This window comes from Arachis ipaensis, chromosome B1, assembly GCF_059453495.1.
Source record: "Arachis ipaensis isolate K30076 ecotype BB chromosome B1, ASM5945349v1, whole genome shotgun sequence".
NCBI classification, from domain to species: Eukaryota; Viridiplantae; Streptophyta; class Magnoliopsida; order Fabales; family Fabaceae; genus Arachis; species Arachis ipaensis.
In genome coordinates this window covers 136,760,385-136,774,425 of record NC_142436.1, presented here as the reverse complement: position 1 = coordinate 136,774,425, position 14,041 = coordinate 136,760,385, and the positions used below count along the sequence as shown (strand labels likewise).

Below are 14,041 nucleotides of genomic sequence, written 5' to 3'. Positions count from 1 at the left end.
TTATTTGACAAGTAAACCCTCGCACGAATCAAAGAAAGTACGATTTTATAGATTTATAAGTGTTAATAGTTTTTATATTTAATTTGTTTAATAGTGTGATAATATAGCTAATATATTTGTTGGTGGATTTAACTATTATTACTATATTATTTATGATCACATTCAGTATATATGTGTGATTTATTGAAGAAAGTACATTATTAAAATCGATTAATAACTATTTTTAGAATTAATCCAATTAACACTGAATTAAAAAAAGAACAAACAATACATAACATGTTACTTTTTTATTAATCAAATTATTATAATTCAAATTAATTTTAAAAGAATAATTTAAAATTATAATTTCAATCTTCTCACGTACATGGCACGGGTAATTATACTTGTTAGATGTTAAAATTGACATTATTACTGATATAACCTGAAATTGATATAGACAAAATTCCAATCATTCATCTAACTTTTAAATTGATATACGCAAGCATAAACTGCTATAGGAGTACCATGGTTTATATCTTTTAATCATTCCATCAGAAACTGTGAGAGGTGTAACAATTTCTTCTCACATGCAACCCAATGTAAATCGTTATACCCTTACCACGATTTATGTTCAAATCATAATCCACCATACTCCTATCAGATTTTATTAGAAATAGAAAAGATATATTTGTGTCTTCAATATATAGATATTGTATTCTAGTAATATTAAAAGGTAGACAATTTATTTTAGTAATTTGCCCTTATTTTTAACTAAAAGTAATTTAAAAAAAATTCATGGATGTACATCAAGTTTTTTTCCATAAAATTCTAATTTTTATCCTTATTATAAAAAGTATAGCATAAAGAATATAAATTTGTTTTACTAACCTACTCTATGAGGACTTTAATATAAATTATTCAAATATAGAAAATTGAGTGTGATGAGAACCAACATAAATTAATTGTGTTGCCAAGCAAGCAACTAAAATAGAAAATTTTATATTATTTGGTACATATCTACTTAATTACTTTAAAATAGAGAATGAATAGTAGGTTTGAATATCAATATAAAGGCACAAAGATGCAATAAGAAGTTGGTCAATAGCCAATCACAAGAGATTGATGGTAAAATTTAAAAAAAAAAGTAACCTTAAAATAATTAAATTTTTATATACATTTCATATTTGAGCTTTTTCATAACTTTACCAACTAGCATTTTACTTAAAAGATAATATATAATAAAGACAAAAGTTATCTTGCAAATATAAATAGAACACCTTATATATAGAGTTTAGTTAGTAAAATTCACACACAAGCTAGTATAAGCAAAGTTTTTAAGACGTAATTAATTTGATCATAAAAAATTTAAATGTATAATTAAATGTAGAATTTTGTTAATTTGTGTCCTAAAAACATAAGTTAAACATACATATTATAAAAAAAAAATATTTTATAAAAATAATTGTAAAATTTAAATTTTTTTATATTTTTAATACATTAATAAATACATCAAAAACATGAAAAAAAATTTATTATTATACTTTTAAAATATGCTTTTAAGTCTTAAGGTATTAGAAAATTATTAATTTTTTAATTTACTTGTGGACAATATATATATATATATATATATATATATCAATTATAATAATAAATTATGTTATTTCACATTAAATAACTTATATAATTAGTGATCTCATTTATTATTATAAATGTTGAATTGAATAAGTGATAATTACTTTTAATTTTGAATTAAACGAGAATAAAACTAGAGATACTATTTTTATTTGGGTTTTAAAGTTTAATAGGTACCATGCTTAAATATAAATAGTGATTTTAGGGTTTCGGTCTCCAATACACTAAAGTCGCCTCCATAATTCTTTTTCCATCAGAATTGTTATAATTCTATCCTATCAAAAATTCAAAAACTTTTAATTGAAAAAAATTGAAACAACTCTTCTATCACTTTTATGAGTATAAATACGTTTCTGTATTATAATATATATTTTTAATAATTTAATATAAATATTAAATAATCTAAATTATAAAATTATTTATTCTAACAAATAATATCAAAACTATTTATAATTTAATCATCAAAATATTCAAATTTTTTTTTTAATTACCAGGCTATATATATGCCTGGTTTACGTTATGATATGCACGCAGTAGGTAACTTTTATATAGGGGTATACATATATGTATATTATGTGTGCGCCTCAATATATATGGTTGCATTTGTTTACCGACCCGAAATATCGAAATAGAAATACAGAAATAGAAAATTGTATTTACCAGATAAGATATAGATAGAAATATTATATTTAAAAATATTAAATTAGTATATTTTATATTCATTCTGATAAAAAAATATAAAAATATAATTTATTTTTTATTTTTTTATTATTATTGTTAATTTTTTGTAATTATATTTATTATTAGTATATTTTTTTAAATTTTTTGAATGAAAATAAAAATAAATTAGACTTTTATAATTTATTTTAATTAATTACTAAATAAAATATAAGAATATTAATTTTATATTTTATTCTCACTGTCTTGTCTTTATTTATATATATTTATATATTGTGGGCCGTTTATATATATGTATTAATATAAGCAGGTTTTAAATTTATATATAAAATGATACTCATAAAATTGAAGTATGATTGTTTTGTTTTAATTGTATGTATCATTAAAAATTGATTGAATATCCTTTTGGGATATAAGAATTATTGTGTATATCATTTGTACGAATATTAATCGATCCAAAAGAAGATTTATATTTGACCAAATTATATGTATACACTAATAATATTTGAATAATAGAGAATTTAAGAATAAATTGATGTTTATTATTTATACGAACAATAATCGGCCCAAAGAAAATTTATTGTTTGGCCAAATAATAAACGTTGTACACTTTTGTTTATTTTCTATTAATTATGCAGTCAATAATCGGTCCAAAGAAAGATTATTGTTTTGACCAATTAATGAAAAATATATGCAGTAATAAATTGGTTACAAAATTTAAGTTTTCATGTGCGTATTTAGTCGGTCTAAAGAAAAGTTTAATGTGTAATAGAAATTTTTGACAATATTTTATTACTGCAATGAGAGAAAAACTTATCGTTAATTTTTCTATCCAAAAATTGAAAATTAATGTTGTTTTAGATATCTCAATCTGAACTTTTTTTTCCAATTATTTAACTAATATTCACTGCATATTTTTTGTTCTAATTCAGTTACTATGGTTTCATCTACTAATGTTTCTACACAAGTTAACAGCATTCCTATGCCGAATGGTATAAACTTTAAGGTTTATAAAGATACCGTAAAAATTGTCCTCGATTGTATGGATCTAGATATAGTTCTTTGAGAAAAAAAAAACCCACTTACACTGCAGAAAATTCCAATGAGATTAAAATAGAGAAGTAGGAGAGATCCAATCGAATGAGCATTATGATTATGAAATGCTCAATTCCTAAGGTGTTTTATAATGACCCAACTTTCAGTATGTCATGATCATATTAAAAACCAAGCGCTACCAATTTGCTTTTCTTAACTTTAGCTGTTATTTATTATATGAGCGTGATTCGTTGTTAAAACATTGTTATTTTATGGGGTATTTTTTTTTTTAAAACGTTGGGGTTGATAAGCAGGAACATATACAGATAAATCATAAATAATAACAGATAAAGTTGTTATAAGCAACCACGCACATATATATACAACTCGTATCAGTTAACAATATTTAGTCATCCAGCCCTCAACAATGCTCAAATCTTAGTTATGATATCCCTAGAAGTAACTAAACAATAACCATATACTTAAATATACATACAACATTCTAGGCTCTGATCTGTTCAAGAAGTTCCTAAATTGGCGTCCAAACTAGCCTAAACTCTAATACTCTATATCAACATAATCCCTCTAGACTACAAAAGCAAGAGAAAATACATTCTAGGTTTTCAAAATTCGAGTTAGGTTGAACGGGATCAAAAGGCGGAATGTTATCTACTACTCCTCTATATAATCATACGTCGTCATAGGACAACTCACTGGTACTTTATCAAGTAGCCACATAACAGGAGCCTTGTACGGAGGATCTAGGTTAGAGCCCATAAATAGACGGGGTGCAAACTATTGGGAATAAATAGTATAACCACAATTCAATCAATCATATGTCAAATAATTTGTTATTGTTATTATATTAAAGAGTCAATATAATAATGTTCTTGATTAAATTTAGAGATTTATCATTGTGATAGTGATCATAATATTGACAGTAAATCTTTTATAATTTAATCTAAATTGTTCATGGTCATAAGATTATTAAAAAAGACATTAATAATCTAAAAAGATTAATAGATCCCATTTATTAAATTATATATATAGATGATGCATACAGAGATATGACCATTAAACTGACTCAATTTGAGAATTCCTAATGGTTATAATTACCGCATATTTGTCAATAGGATATTCTCAAGATGAACATGGTAGTAGAGTTTCCATTATGACCTGCGACTGTCATAATAAGAATAAATTACCATTTGTATCCATGAAAGATACAAACGCTGATAAATGTATCCATATAAGAATAAAACGACAATTGTACCCACGGAAGATAGCTTTCGTGTGCCAAAAATACCCTAACGGACCAATTGTGTAACCAACGTCCGGGTACTCTTGGCACACGGAAGCCATCTTCCGTGGTTATAATTGTCGTTTTATTCTTATATGGGTACATTTGTCTGCATCTGTATCTTTTATTAGTACAAATGGTAATTTATTCGTCATAATAATTAACAATATATTTATTATACTTTGATTCCGAACACCTAATATCCTACAGTGCTAGTTGAATGGATATTGGGTATGATTTAAATATTTGTAGAATTAATAATTTGTTAATAAGAAATCTATCAACTCTTGGTAAAGAGTTTGAACTCTATGATTATAATGATTGAGATTAATAAAACTTTGGCCAAGGGATTGAATGAATGAAGAAATGAGTTTCTTAAGTCATTCACAGTTCATTATAATAATAGTAATATGTTAGAGTTTGACAATTAAACTATACTCTAAGGGTTAATCAAGAGCTAGAAAAATGGAAGGAATATACTTTGTTCTTCTCAGGTTCTTAGTAAAAAAATATACTACTTCATACTATCAGGTCGTTGAGGAGTGTTGGTAGACGTCAACCTTAATTAGTAAATTTAGTATGACTAATTTACTACCCGCTTAGTATTGAACCTATGGGGTCACACACTAACGAATGTTTTAATCTTTGTTGTAGAATTATTTAATTATTATTTTGATTTGATCAAATAAATAATTATATTCATTCAAATGGAATATTATTGAATTCTTTGTTAGCACCAATAATATAATAATAGTATGATAATTGAGAATATTAAATGAGATTTGAGAATAATGAGTTATTCTATTTCTAAATTTGAATTCTAAATTTGGATGAGATCCTAACTGATTCTGTTTTAAATTGAATTATGATTGATTCATAAATTTGAAAGATTCAAGTTTAAAATAAAAAGATATGATTTAAATTTGAATTTGAGATTCAAATTTAAAATCAATAACAAATCTCATACTATATATATGTATGACAAGAGCAAAGGAAAATGAGACTAATAACAAGAGTTTTATTCTTTTACCTCTACATACATAAACGTATATGAGCCTAATTCTTGGAGAATAATTTTATGGTGTGCAAAGAGTTGCAAGAGATTTATTAATTTAGATTAGATGTCCACTGGTCAAGGAGTTGACAGTAAAGGTTCGTCTCAGTGTGGATATCCATAGAGTCTTCGTACAATCGAAGAATAAAGTTTTTACTAAAGTGTCTAATGGTATTTAGATCTGATCTATATATTATTGGAATAAAGTTTAAGTATAAAATAGATCATTAGGATTATTTTCTTTTTTTTCGTTGCGTGTTATGAACACATGGTAATCCTTCACAAACATCGGCTGGTCTTACAGAAAATGAAGCTCACTCTAAACTCAGAAAACTACTTAGAGCAAAATTCCTTTTGCGGAACGATCACAAATAGATCACGGAAGGGTACTCCTGCCTCCATGTGAAGGGGGAAAGGAAGGGGCACTTTATTTATATTCAGAATGCATCGAAATTACTTAATGATAACTCAAAACTCCTCCTCCTCCTTCATTGTTACGATCATCATCTTCTTCTTCTCTTCCTCCTCCTCTTTTTTTTTCCTCTTTCTCTTTCGTTATTGCCGTCGTTAACACCACCACACCACCACCTCCATCACTTAGTCTGTACTTGTTTTGAATTGAGTTTGTTTGTGTGTCGTCATCATTAAGTAATTTCGGTGCATTCTGGATTTTATTTTGGTCTATTTTGGATTTATTTTCGGTGCATTCTGATTTGAACTTGTTTTGAACTGAGTTTATTTATGTGTTGTCACTATTAAGAAATTTTGGTGCATTTCGAATTTGAACTCTTATACATATAAGAAGACGACAATAATGACAATAACAATAACAATGACAATAATAATAATGATAGAGGAAGAAGAGGAGGAAAAGAAAAGAGGAGATAAAGAAAATTCAAATAAAAAAAGAATAATGAGAAGGAGGAGGAGATGGAGGTAGTGGCACAGTAGTGGTGACAACGACGATAATGAAAGAGAAAAACGAACAAAAAAAGAAGAAAAAGCAATAGCATAGGAGTGGAAAGAAGAAAAAAAAGAAACACCTGATGTGAAAAACGATTATAACAACTTAATTAAATTTAGTTAAATATTTTGCATTATGTGAAAATTTTCGAACGTATAGTTTTCTAAAATTCTACCGAATAAGATGGCACGTCTTTATAAAATTTGATTAAGAGTGCCTGTTACTCTTGCAAGTTTATTTTGCCGTAGAGCTTTATTAATTCTTGGTCGGTTCAAGAATGTACACAGTTACACACTTTGGTTACTAATTAAATGTTTATATAATAACTATCCTTGATTCCCTGTATTGGAAAGATTGTAAAACGGCCATCACAGAGAGTTAAAACAGACCCTTCTCCTTTCACAAACACATATTTTGATTATTCAGATTCAGAAAAGTGCATTCCATAACCAACAAGGCCAGTTCTCCCTAACTGCTACTACTAAATTTTAAGTGTCGTGGTGCTTCTTCATCGACGCTCAATATCTGATGTGAAACCATTACCTCCAATGCTTCCCTCATTGTTGGCGGCGTTCAATGGCTCATAAATGTCAGAAGGTCTCTTCTCAAATCTCCAGTCCTTGTGTATCAGACAAGTTTACAATGAGACTGGGACATAGAAATGCAACTATACATGTCAAGACTCAAGAAGATACCTTTGTGATTCGATCTGGAATGATTTCGGTAGGTTGTTGAGAGGTTCGAACATCCTTGACTTTTATGTAATTGTACATCACGACGCCACATAGTGCTGCAGAAGTAAAAGATACAATAGTTGATCAAGACAAAGGAGGGAGTGATATTAAGAATGTGTTTTGAGTTTCAACTGAAACTTACCTATAGCATAGCCAGTTATATTCAACCCAGTCATTGTGGACTCCGGAAATATAACAGTTGAAAGGGCTATTAATATCCAGTCTTTAAGCACGCCGGCGACTCGGATGGTCACAGCACCAGTTCTACCGATTACTAGGAAAATAGAGAAATTCAAGGCGAGAGCACATAGAGCATTGGAAAAGAAGATCCAAAAATTGAACTGAATCTGTGAAACTTCCATTGCAGGCTTTTCCAGTAGGTACCAAGGCACAAAGAGAAACACAAAACTGCGCATAACAAAGCAAACGAGAAGTTATCACATCACATTAGACTGGATTCACTAATATCCAAGCATTGGTGCTCTCAATAACATTACTTGTTAAGCAAGAGATTGAATCACATAAAGTGACATCTTTTATCAACATTGATCAACGTTAACAATACCTATTCCGGAATAGCAAGAAGAATCAATTGGATAGTTGCTAGACACACATTAGCTGTTACATTTTCTATACTTGATTTCTTGTATAGGGAAAACTAGTCAGAAAATTTCAACAGAATATACCTGCATGGAGCTATATAATATAAGCTTGTGATAGGATTTAAACTTAAGCCCTTCTTTTGCAGAAGGACTTGTGTTAAGACCAGTCTTAAAGCTTCTGCAAAAATGCCTGTGACCTGATAAAGTGTACCAACTACATTAAAATGAATTTCCCCATACGAGGAAACAACAACTCCAATGCTGACCAACACCATGTTCAAGAACACATCACACCTTGCTTTCTCAGTGCCGCACACAATAGCCACAACAAATGTTGCCACTGGCACTGAAACATCAAGTTTTGGAATTAAGGAAAGATTGTTTAGACTGTAAGATAAACATGGGAAGTTCAATAGAATGAGAACGTACTCAGAGCCTTGAGCATCTGGATAAACGCCACAGATATATGCAAGTAGGCAGTATTACCAAACCTGTCAACAAAAGTAATAATAATAAAATAAAATAAAAAGTTTCTCATACAATTTTTCAACCAATTTCATAAGGAGCAAACTTGTGAATTTATCCTATATAGAAACCATAGTCAATAGTACTTAGTACTTAGTTACCAGTTACCACCAATGTGATCTTTTCAATTGTACAAGTGAACCATCATAGTTTCTTAAACATCATACTTCGAACAGATTCAAACAATAGAAATGAAAATTTCCAAGGATAGGTAAATAGTGGCAAATGGAGAATTCCAGTTTGAGTAGTCAAGGGAGGAGTAACAGCTCCAGATTCATAAAAACACTGATTCAACCTAATGAAAAGATATCATACCGAATCGAAAGTAACAGAACTATACTTAAATGGGGTAAAAATTAGCAAATACTGCACCCGGAAAGAAAGCTTAAGCTCGTTGAAATTTTGATAAAAAATTCAACAGGGATAATATGGTTTGATGCTTCACAGAATCTTGATCAAGCACTTTCCAAATTAAACTAGATAGAAAACATACAAATGAGAGATATTTCCCAATTCCCATTAACCCTGCAAGTTTATCATGCTATAGATGTGTGTGTGGCTTGGTGCAGTTCCCTGGTTCTTCTACAAGTCGTCAACAAGTGAAGTAGCTACAGCATGCTCATGTACTTCAAGGAGTTGGTTGGTGTTTTTGTTTCTTTTTGGGTTTAGTTATTGTTATGGAGGTGCAGCTACTATTTGATGTTTGTGTTCTAATTTCTATGGCATTCGGTGTTTATATTGATACTTGTTTGGTTATGTTTCCCCTTGGTTAGCCTTTGTGGCTTTGTAGATGCTCTTTTCAAGAGTCAACCATTGTTAAACTATCTCGAGGGGGGGAAGAAAAACAGTTGTAGAGCTTACCAAAGGCTTGATGCGAAGAAAGCACTAATTGGTACCACACAAGTTGCATATCTGAGATAGAAAGAAAGTGAGTAAAAATAAATAAATAGAACAAAAAGAGAATAAGCTAAAGAAGGCTTCGAAGCGGAGAAGATACACTTACATTTCAAATGTCATGTTGACAGGAGATACAACCTGGAATTTAGCATGAGAGAACATAAATTAAGGTACTAAATAAATAATAAGACAATGAAAGGTGATCAAGTAGCACAGTTAGGCTTCATTTCGCAAATCAAATCTTTGAGACACCTAAGAAAAATTGACCATAGTCTGTTATCAATGTCAAAGCCTAGTACAAAAGAGGATGGCAATATCAAGCATACAAACTTAGCACACTATGTGACAACTATGCAGTCAAAAACTCAAAATAATCCAGCAATGTATAGAAAGTGAAGATCAGAGTCAACAATCTTAACCATAAATCCAAAATAAGGAACACTTTCAAAGTATAACAGCACCACATGCATACCTTAAGAATCCGGATGAGTAAAAATGCCACTGCCCCAGAAAATCCCATGTGAATCATGGTGAGTGTTATTGGATGTGGAAAGTTGAAGTACTTTGGAGAGAGAACCCACTGCCAAAAAGAGAAGAAAAAGAAAACCTTTAATCAAAATATCAAACCATTGTATCACTGTTCAAGCTTAAGTAAACACTAAAATCTTTCTACTTAGAAAAGACACACAAGAATTGAGGTCTTGTTACCTTGTTGTACAAAATGACACCAGAAGAAAGCAAGATGTAGATAAACAAGCAGAAATAAGTGAGAAAAAGAGTTTTGTTGATCATTTTGGCAGCCATATTTAGAACTAAATAAGCTGCTGCGTCTTCTTCTGAGCTCTATAATAATAGCATATTGTAAAGGGGCAACTGAGCAACAAAACCCAGAAGCAGTTAGACTAAGAATCCTGAATTGAGAACCTCAGGGAAAAGTCAACATTAGGTAAAGTTTATATCTTTGCAGTAGCTGCATCTGTTCAGAACAACGACACTAGAACTTGGCGCCAAAAAGGGGGAAGAAGTGGAACAAACAAAATCAAGAGAAAGAGAGAGAAGCGAAAATGAAGACCCAGAAAACGAAAGCATATGAGGTAGATACAAGATACTACTAGCCTCTACGCCTCTACTAATTCGTAGTATCGTAGTTGTAGAGACGAGAGAGAGAGAGAGAGAGAGAGAGAGAGAGAGAGAAGAAGAAGAAGAAGAAGAAGAAGAAGAAGAAGGAGAAGGAGTGTAGAGCGTAGAGCGTATATTGTAGAGTATATGGTGTATAGTAATGTATAGGAAATTAGGAATACGTAAAGAGAGACATGTGGATATGTTTGGTGAGAGGGGAGCAGAAAAGACCAGAGAGCTGAGCGGCTGAGCCAAGAGACCAAGAGGATGAGTAACGGAACGGCATTTGTTAGGTGTTAGTTTGTTACAGATTCAATATTCTAATTTTCTTGGACACACACAAAATATACTATACATCCAAGTTTTTTTTTATTTAAGTTTTATTTAAGTAGGTTCAACACCAATAAAAATTATTCTCATTAAAAGAGCGTCATTATACATGCATATATCATCTTCTCCTCCCTCGCACTTCTTCTTCTTCTTCTTTCCTATGGTTCTTCTTTTGCTTCTCTTTCTCCTCTTCCTCCTCCTTCTCTTTTTTTCTCCTCTTTCATTATCGTCATCACCAATAACACAAACATTTTGTTAATGAATTATTTTTCCAACCGAATTGAATGGACGCAGGTATTTTAAATTTAAATTGATAATCTCTGTACTATACGAATTTGATTTTATATAATGGATTATATTTTGTTCATTTAATACTATACAATTGTTTCACCATGAGTACATGTTTCGGTTCATTCTACAGAAAGTTGTTTGCATTTGATTTTATATAATGGATTATGTTTCGTTCAATCAGTACTATACAATTGTTTCACCATAAGTACGTGTTTCGGTTCATTATGTAGAAAGCTGTTCGAATTTGAATTTATATAATAGATAATGTTCTATTCATTTAGTACTATATAATTGTTTCACCATAATAATATGATCGGTTCATTTTTATTCTGCACAATTCAAAACTCTTACTCCTCACCTTCTACTGGTTCTTCACCAGGGAGAGAAGGAAGAAAAGACAAAAAATACAGCGGCAACAACAACAAAAGAAATGACGATAAGGAGAAAACACATGAAGAAAAAGGAATGCGAAAAAGAAAGAGGAGAATGAGGAGGAGGAACGCGAAGAAGACGCTCCGTACGTAAACGATCGTGAGAAGAAGAGGAGGAAACGCGGAAGAAGAAGAAGAAGAAGAGAAGAAGCGTGAGGAAAGAAGAAAACAGAAAAAGCGCGTGCCCAAAATTGCTTGGATGAACTTTGATGTCAAAATTGTTTGGATGTGGAGAATATCTCTGAATGAAGATATTAGGTTTAATTACTCACCCAATTTTTAAGTAGGTTTTCCTTTTTTTAATAGCATTTTTATACTATATTAAATTTTGTAATTAAGTATCTATTCGGATAGAAATATTAGAATTAATATAATATTCTATTAAATAAAATAAAATATTTAATCAAATATTAGGCAGATTTATTTTATTTAACAAAATATTTCATTAATACTAATATTTTTTACGATAGAAATTTAATTATAAAATTTGATATGGTATAAAAATTCAATTGAAAAGTAAAAAAGTATTAAAATTTAATTGAAAATTTATTAAAAGGGTAAAGTACTAAATTGATCTCCTATGTTTGAACCTGATCTTGTTTTGGTTCTTAAAATTTAAAATGTCCTATTTGACTCCAAAAAGATTTTATTTAGCTTTAATTTAATGTTTTCGTGAAGTAAATGTTAAATAATTAACATCAGTATTTCACCAAACCTTAATGTCCTTCTCTAAAGAAGAAGAGGTACAAATTCAAAAAGCACAAGATCAATGTCGGATGCATCATCACGAATCATTAGCCTTAGTTCAAACACATGAAAAACATTTTCGAAAACTCATTTTTCGCAAGAAGTTTGCCAGTGACGACAAAGACAAGATCATCGTCATCTCTATTGTAGGCAACTCTCCTCGGCAACCAAAAAATTTGGTTATATAAGTTTTTCATATCTGAAAATTAAATTTTATTAATTATTTAATATTAACTTTACAGTAGGACTACATTCAAATTAAATGAAATTTTGTTAGATTCAATTAAGACATTTTAAATCTTAAAAACTAAAATAAAATTAAAACCAAACTTAGAAGACCAATTAAATATTTTACTTTTTTTTAATTATAAAAACCAATAAAATACTTAACCAATATATTATTCATGTTTGTAATTAGATGTTCAAGCAGGATTGTTTTTATTGAATAAAAAATATTACATACATACTAAAATTTAATTATTAAATTATATATTTATATATAAATATATAATTTAATTTATTTTTAATTAATATTTTAATAAATATTTTTAATTTATACTAATAATTAATTTTAATATGTACCTAATATAATTTATTAAAAAAATATTCTCAACTGCCAAGTCAATAGTTACATGACATACTGAATTATATTTTAAATATTTTATTTGTATTGAAAAATTTACAAATATTTTGTGTTTCTCTTTTTTTATGTAATTCTGCAATATTTTTCATTGGGCCTCGAAAATTGTTTATGACTCGAATGAGGTGCGAATGGGACAAAAAAGAGCACCCTGTTACTGGAACAAAGCGCAAGATCCAAGATGGACACCTAGCTTGGTGGAAGGCCCCTTTGTATTTTTTATCATTCATTAAATAATTGAAATATGGTTTTGAACGGAGTTAGAAATTAATTGTTGGTTTTTATTTTTAACGATGGATGATAGAAAAGTTTACGGCTAGTGACAAGAAAAATAAAAAAGATAAGGGAAAAATACTGTCAAAAAAAGAGGGTGAAGTCACTTTATGATCCCCTAAATTATAAGTCTTTGATGTATTTTGTCCATAAACTCTTAAGAAATTTATATGTTTTTAACACTTTATGATCCTCTAATTTCCATCATATCTTGCATAATTTTAACAATCTAACACTGCAACTTTAAGCTACACAATGCATATTCTGCAACTTTAATGTTCACAAAAAGAAAAATCATCAACTTGTTCTCAACCAATGCATACTCAGAAAACTAATGACTATGTCTCTCAAATACTTGTCATCTTTAATGGATCCATGAATCTAGACAGCAAATCCGATTTGGTAAGACCCGTCGTCGTTGTCGCCATCTCCCTCCTCCTCTTTTCTATCATCTGCATGGCTACATTGTCCACCACTCCGATCACTTCCTTCAGCTTCTTCTTTGAACCAATGTTTAATAATCGCTTCAATTTCTATATGAGCGGCGTTGGCGACGTTACTCGCTGTACTGATAGATTGGATGCGAGATCGAAGCTGTCTATTAGCTTGCACTCCTGGAGAGAATGAATGAAACACTCGGGGTCCATTCCAAATGAGAATTTGCATATGATGTCGAAGGAGAATTTTCTCATTATATCCTAATGTCCAACAATCTATATTGCTTGTCGGAGAGTGAAGAAAGGCGTGTCCTTGGAATAGTTGTGGAACTTGGTCTTGAGGATGTGGTAGACGTTGTCAGGATTAGAGGTG

At 29.8% G+C, this 14,041-nt stretch overlaps 1 protein-coding gene across 1 annotated transcript; it reads right to left on the bottom strand.

Moving 5' to 3' along the window:
* Window positions 1-6,862: 6,862 nt before the first annotated feature.
* On the bottom strand, window positions 6,863-10,797 carry LOC107635460 (putative sugar phosphate/phosphate translocator At3g17430). The gene is made up of 9 exons (XM_088501819.1): window positions 10,109-10,797; window positions 9,873-9,980; window positions 9,507-9,538; window positions 9,365-9,415; window positions 8,408-8,469; window positions 8,063-8,324; window positions 7,519-7,784; window positions 7,338-7,432; window positions 6,863-7,261 (listed from the first exon to the last, which is right to left on the bottom strand). Exons 1-9 carry the CDS (start codon window positions 10,202-10,204, stop codon window positions 7,151-7,153), a joined length of 1,083 nt encoding a protein of 360 aa, XP_088357945.1. The 5' UTR covers window positions 10,205-10,797; the 3' UTR covers window positions 6,863-7,150.
* Window positions 10,798-14,041: the final 3,244 nt, after the last annotated feature.

Excerpts from the sequence above, each read along its gene's own strand:
- LOC107635460 (XM_088501819.1), bottom strand. The coding sequence starts at position 10,204 with ATGGCTGCCAAAATGATCAACAAAACTCTTTTTCTCACTTATTTCTGC. Across the intron at positions 9,981-10,108 it reads GTGTCATTTTGTACAACAAG|TGGGTTCTCTCTCCAAAGTA; the intron begins GTAACAAGACCT and ends TCTTTTTGGCAG. Across the intron at positions 8,470-9,364 it reads TTCTTCGCATCAAGCCTTTG|GTTTGGTAATACTGCCTACT; the intron begins GTAAGCTCTACA and ends TTTTGTTGACAG.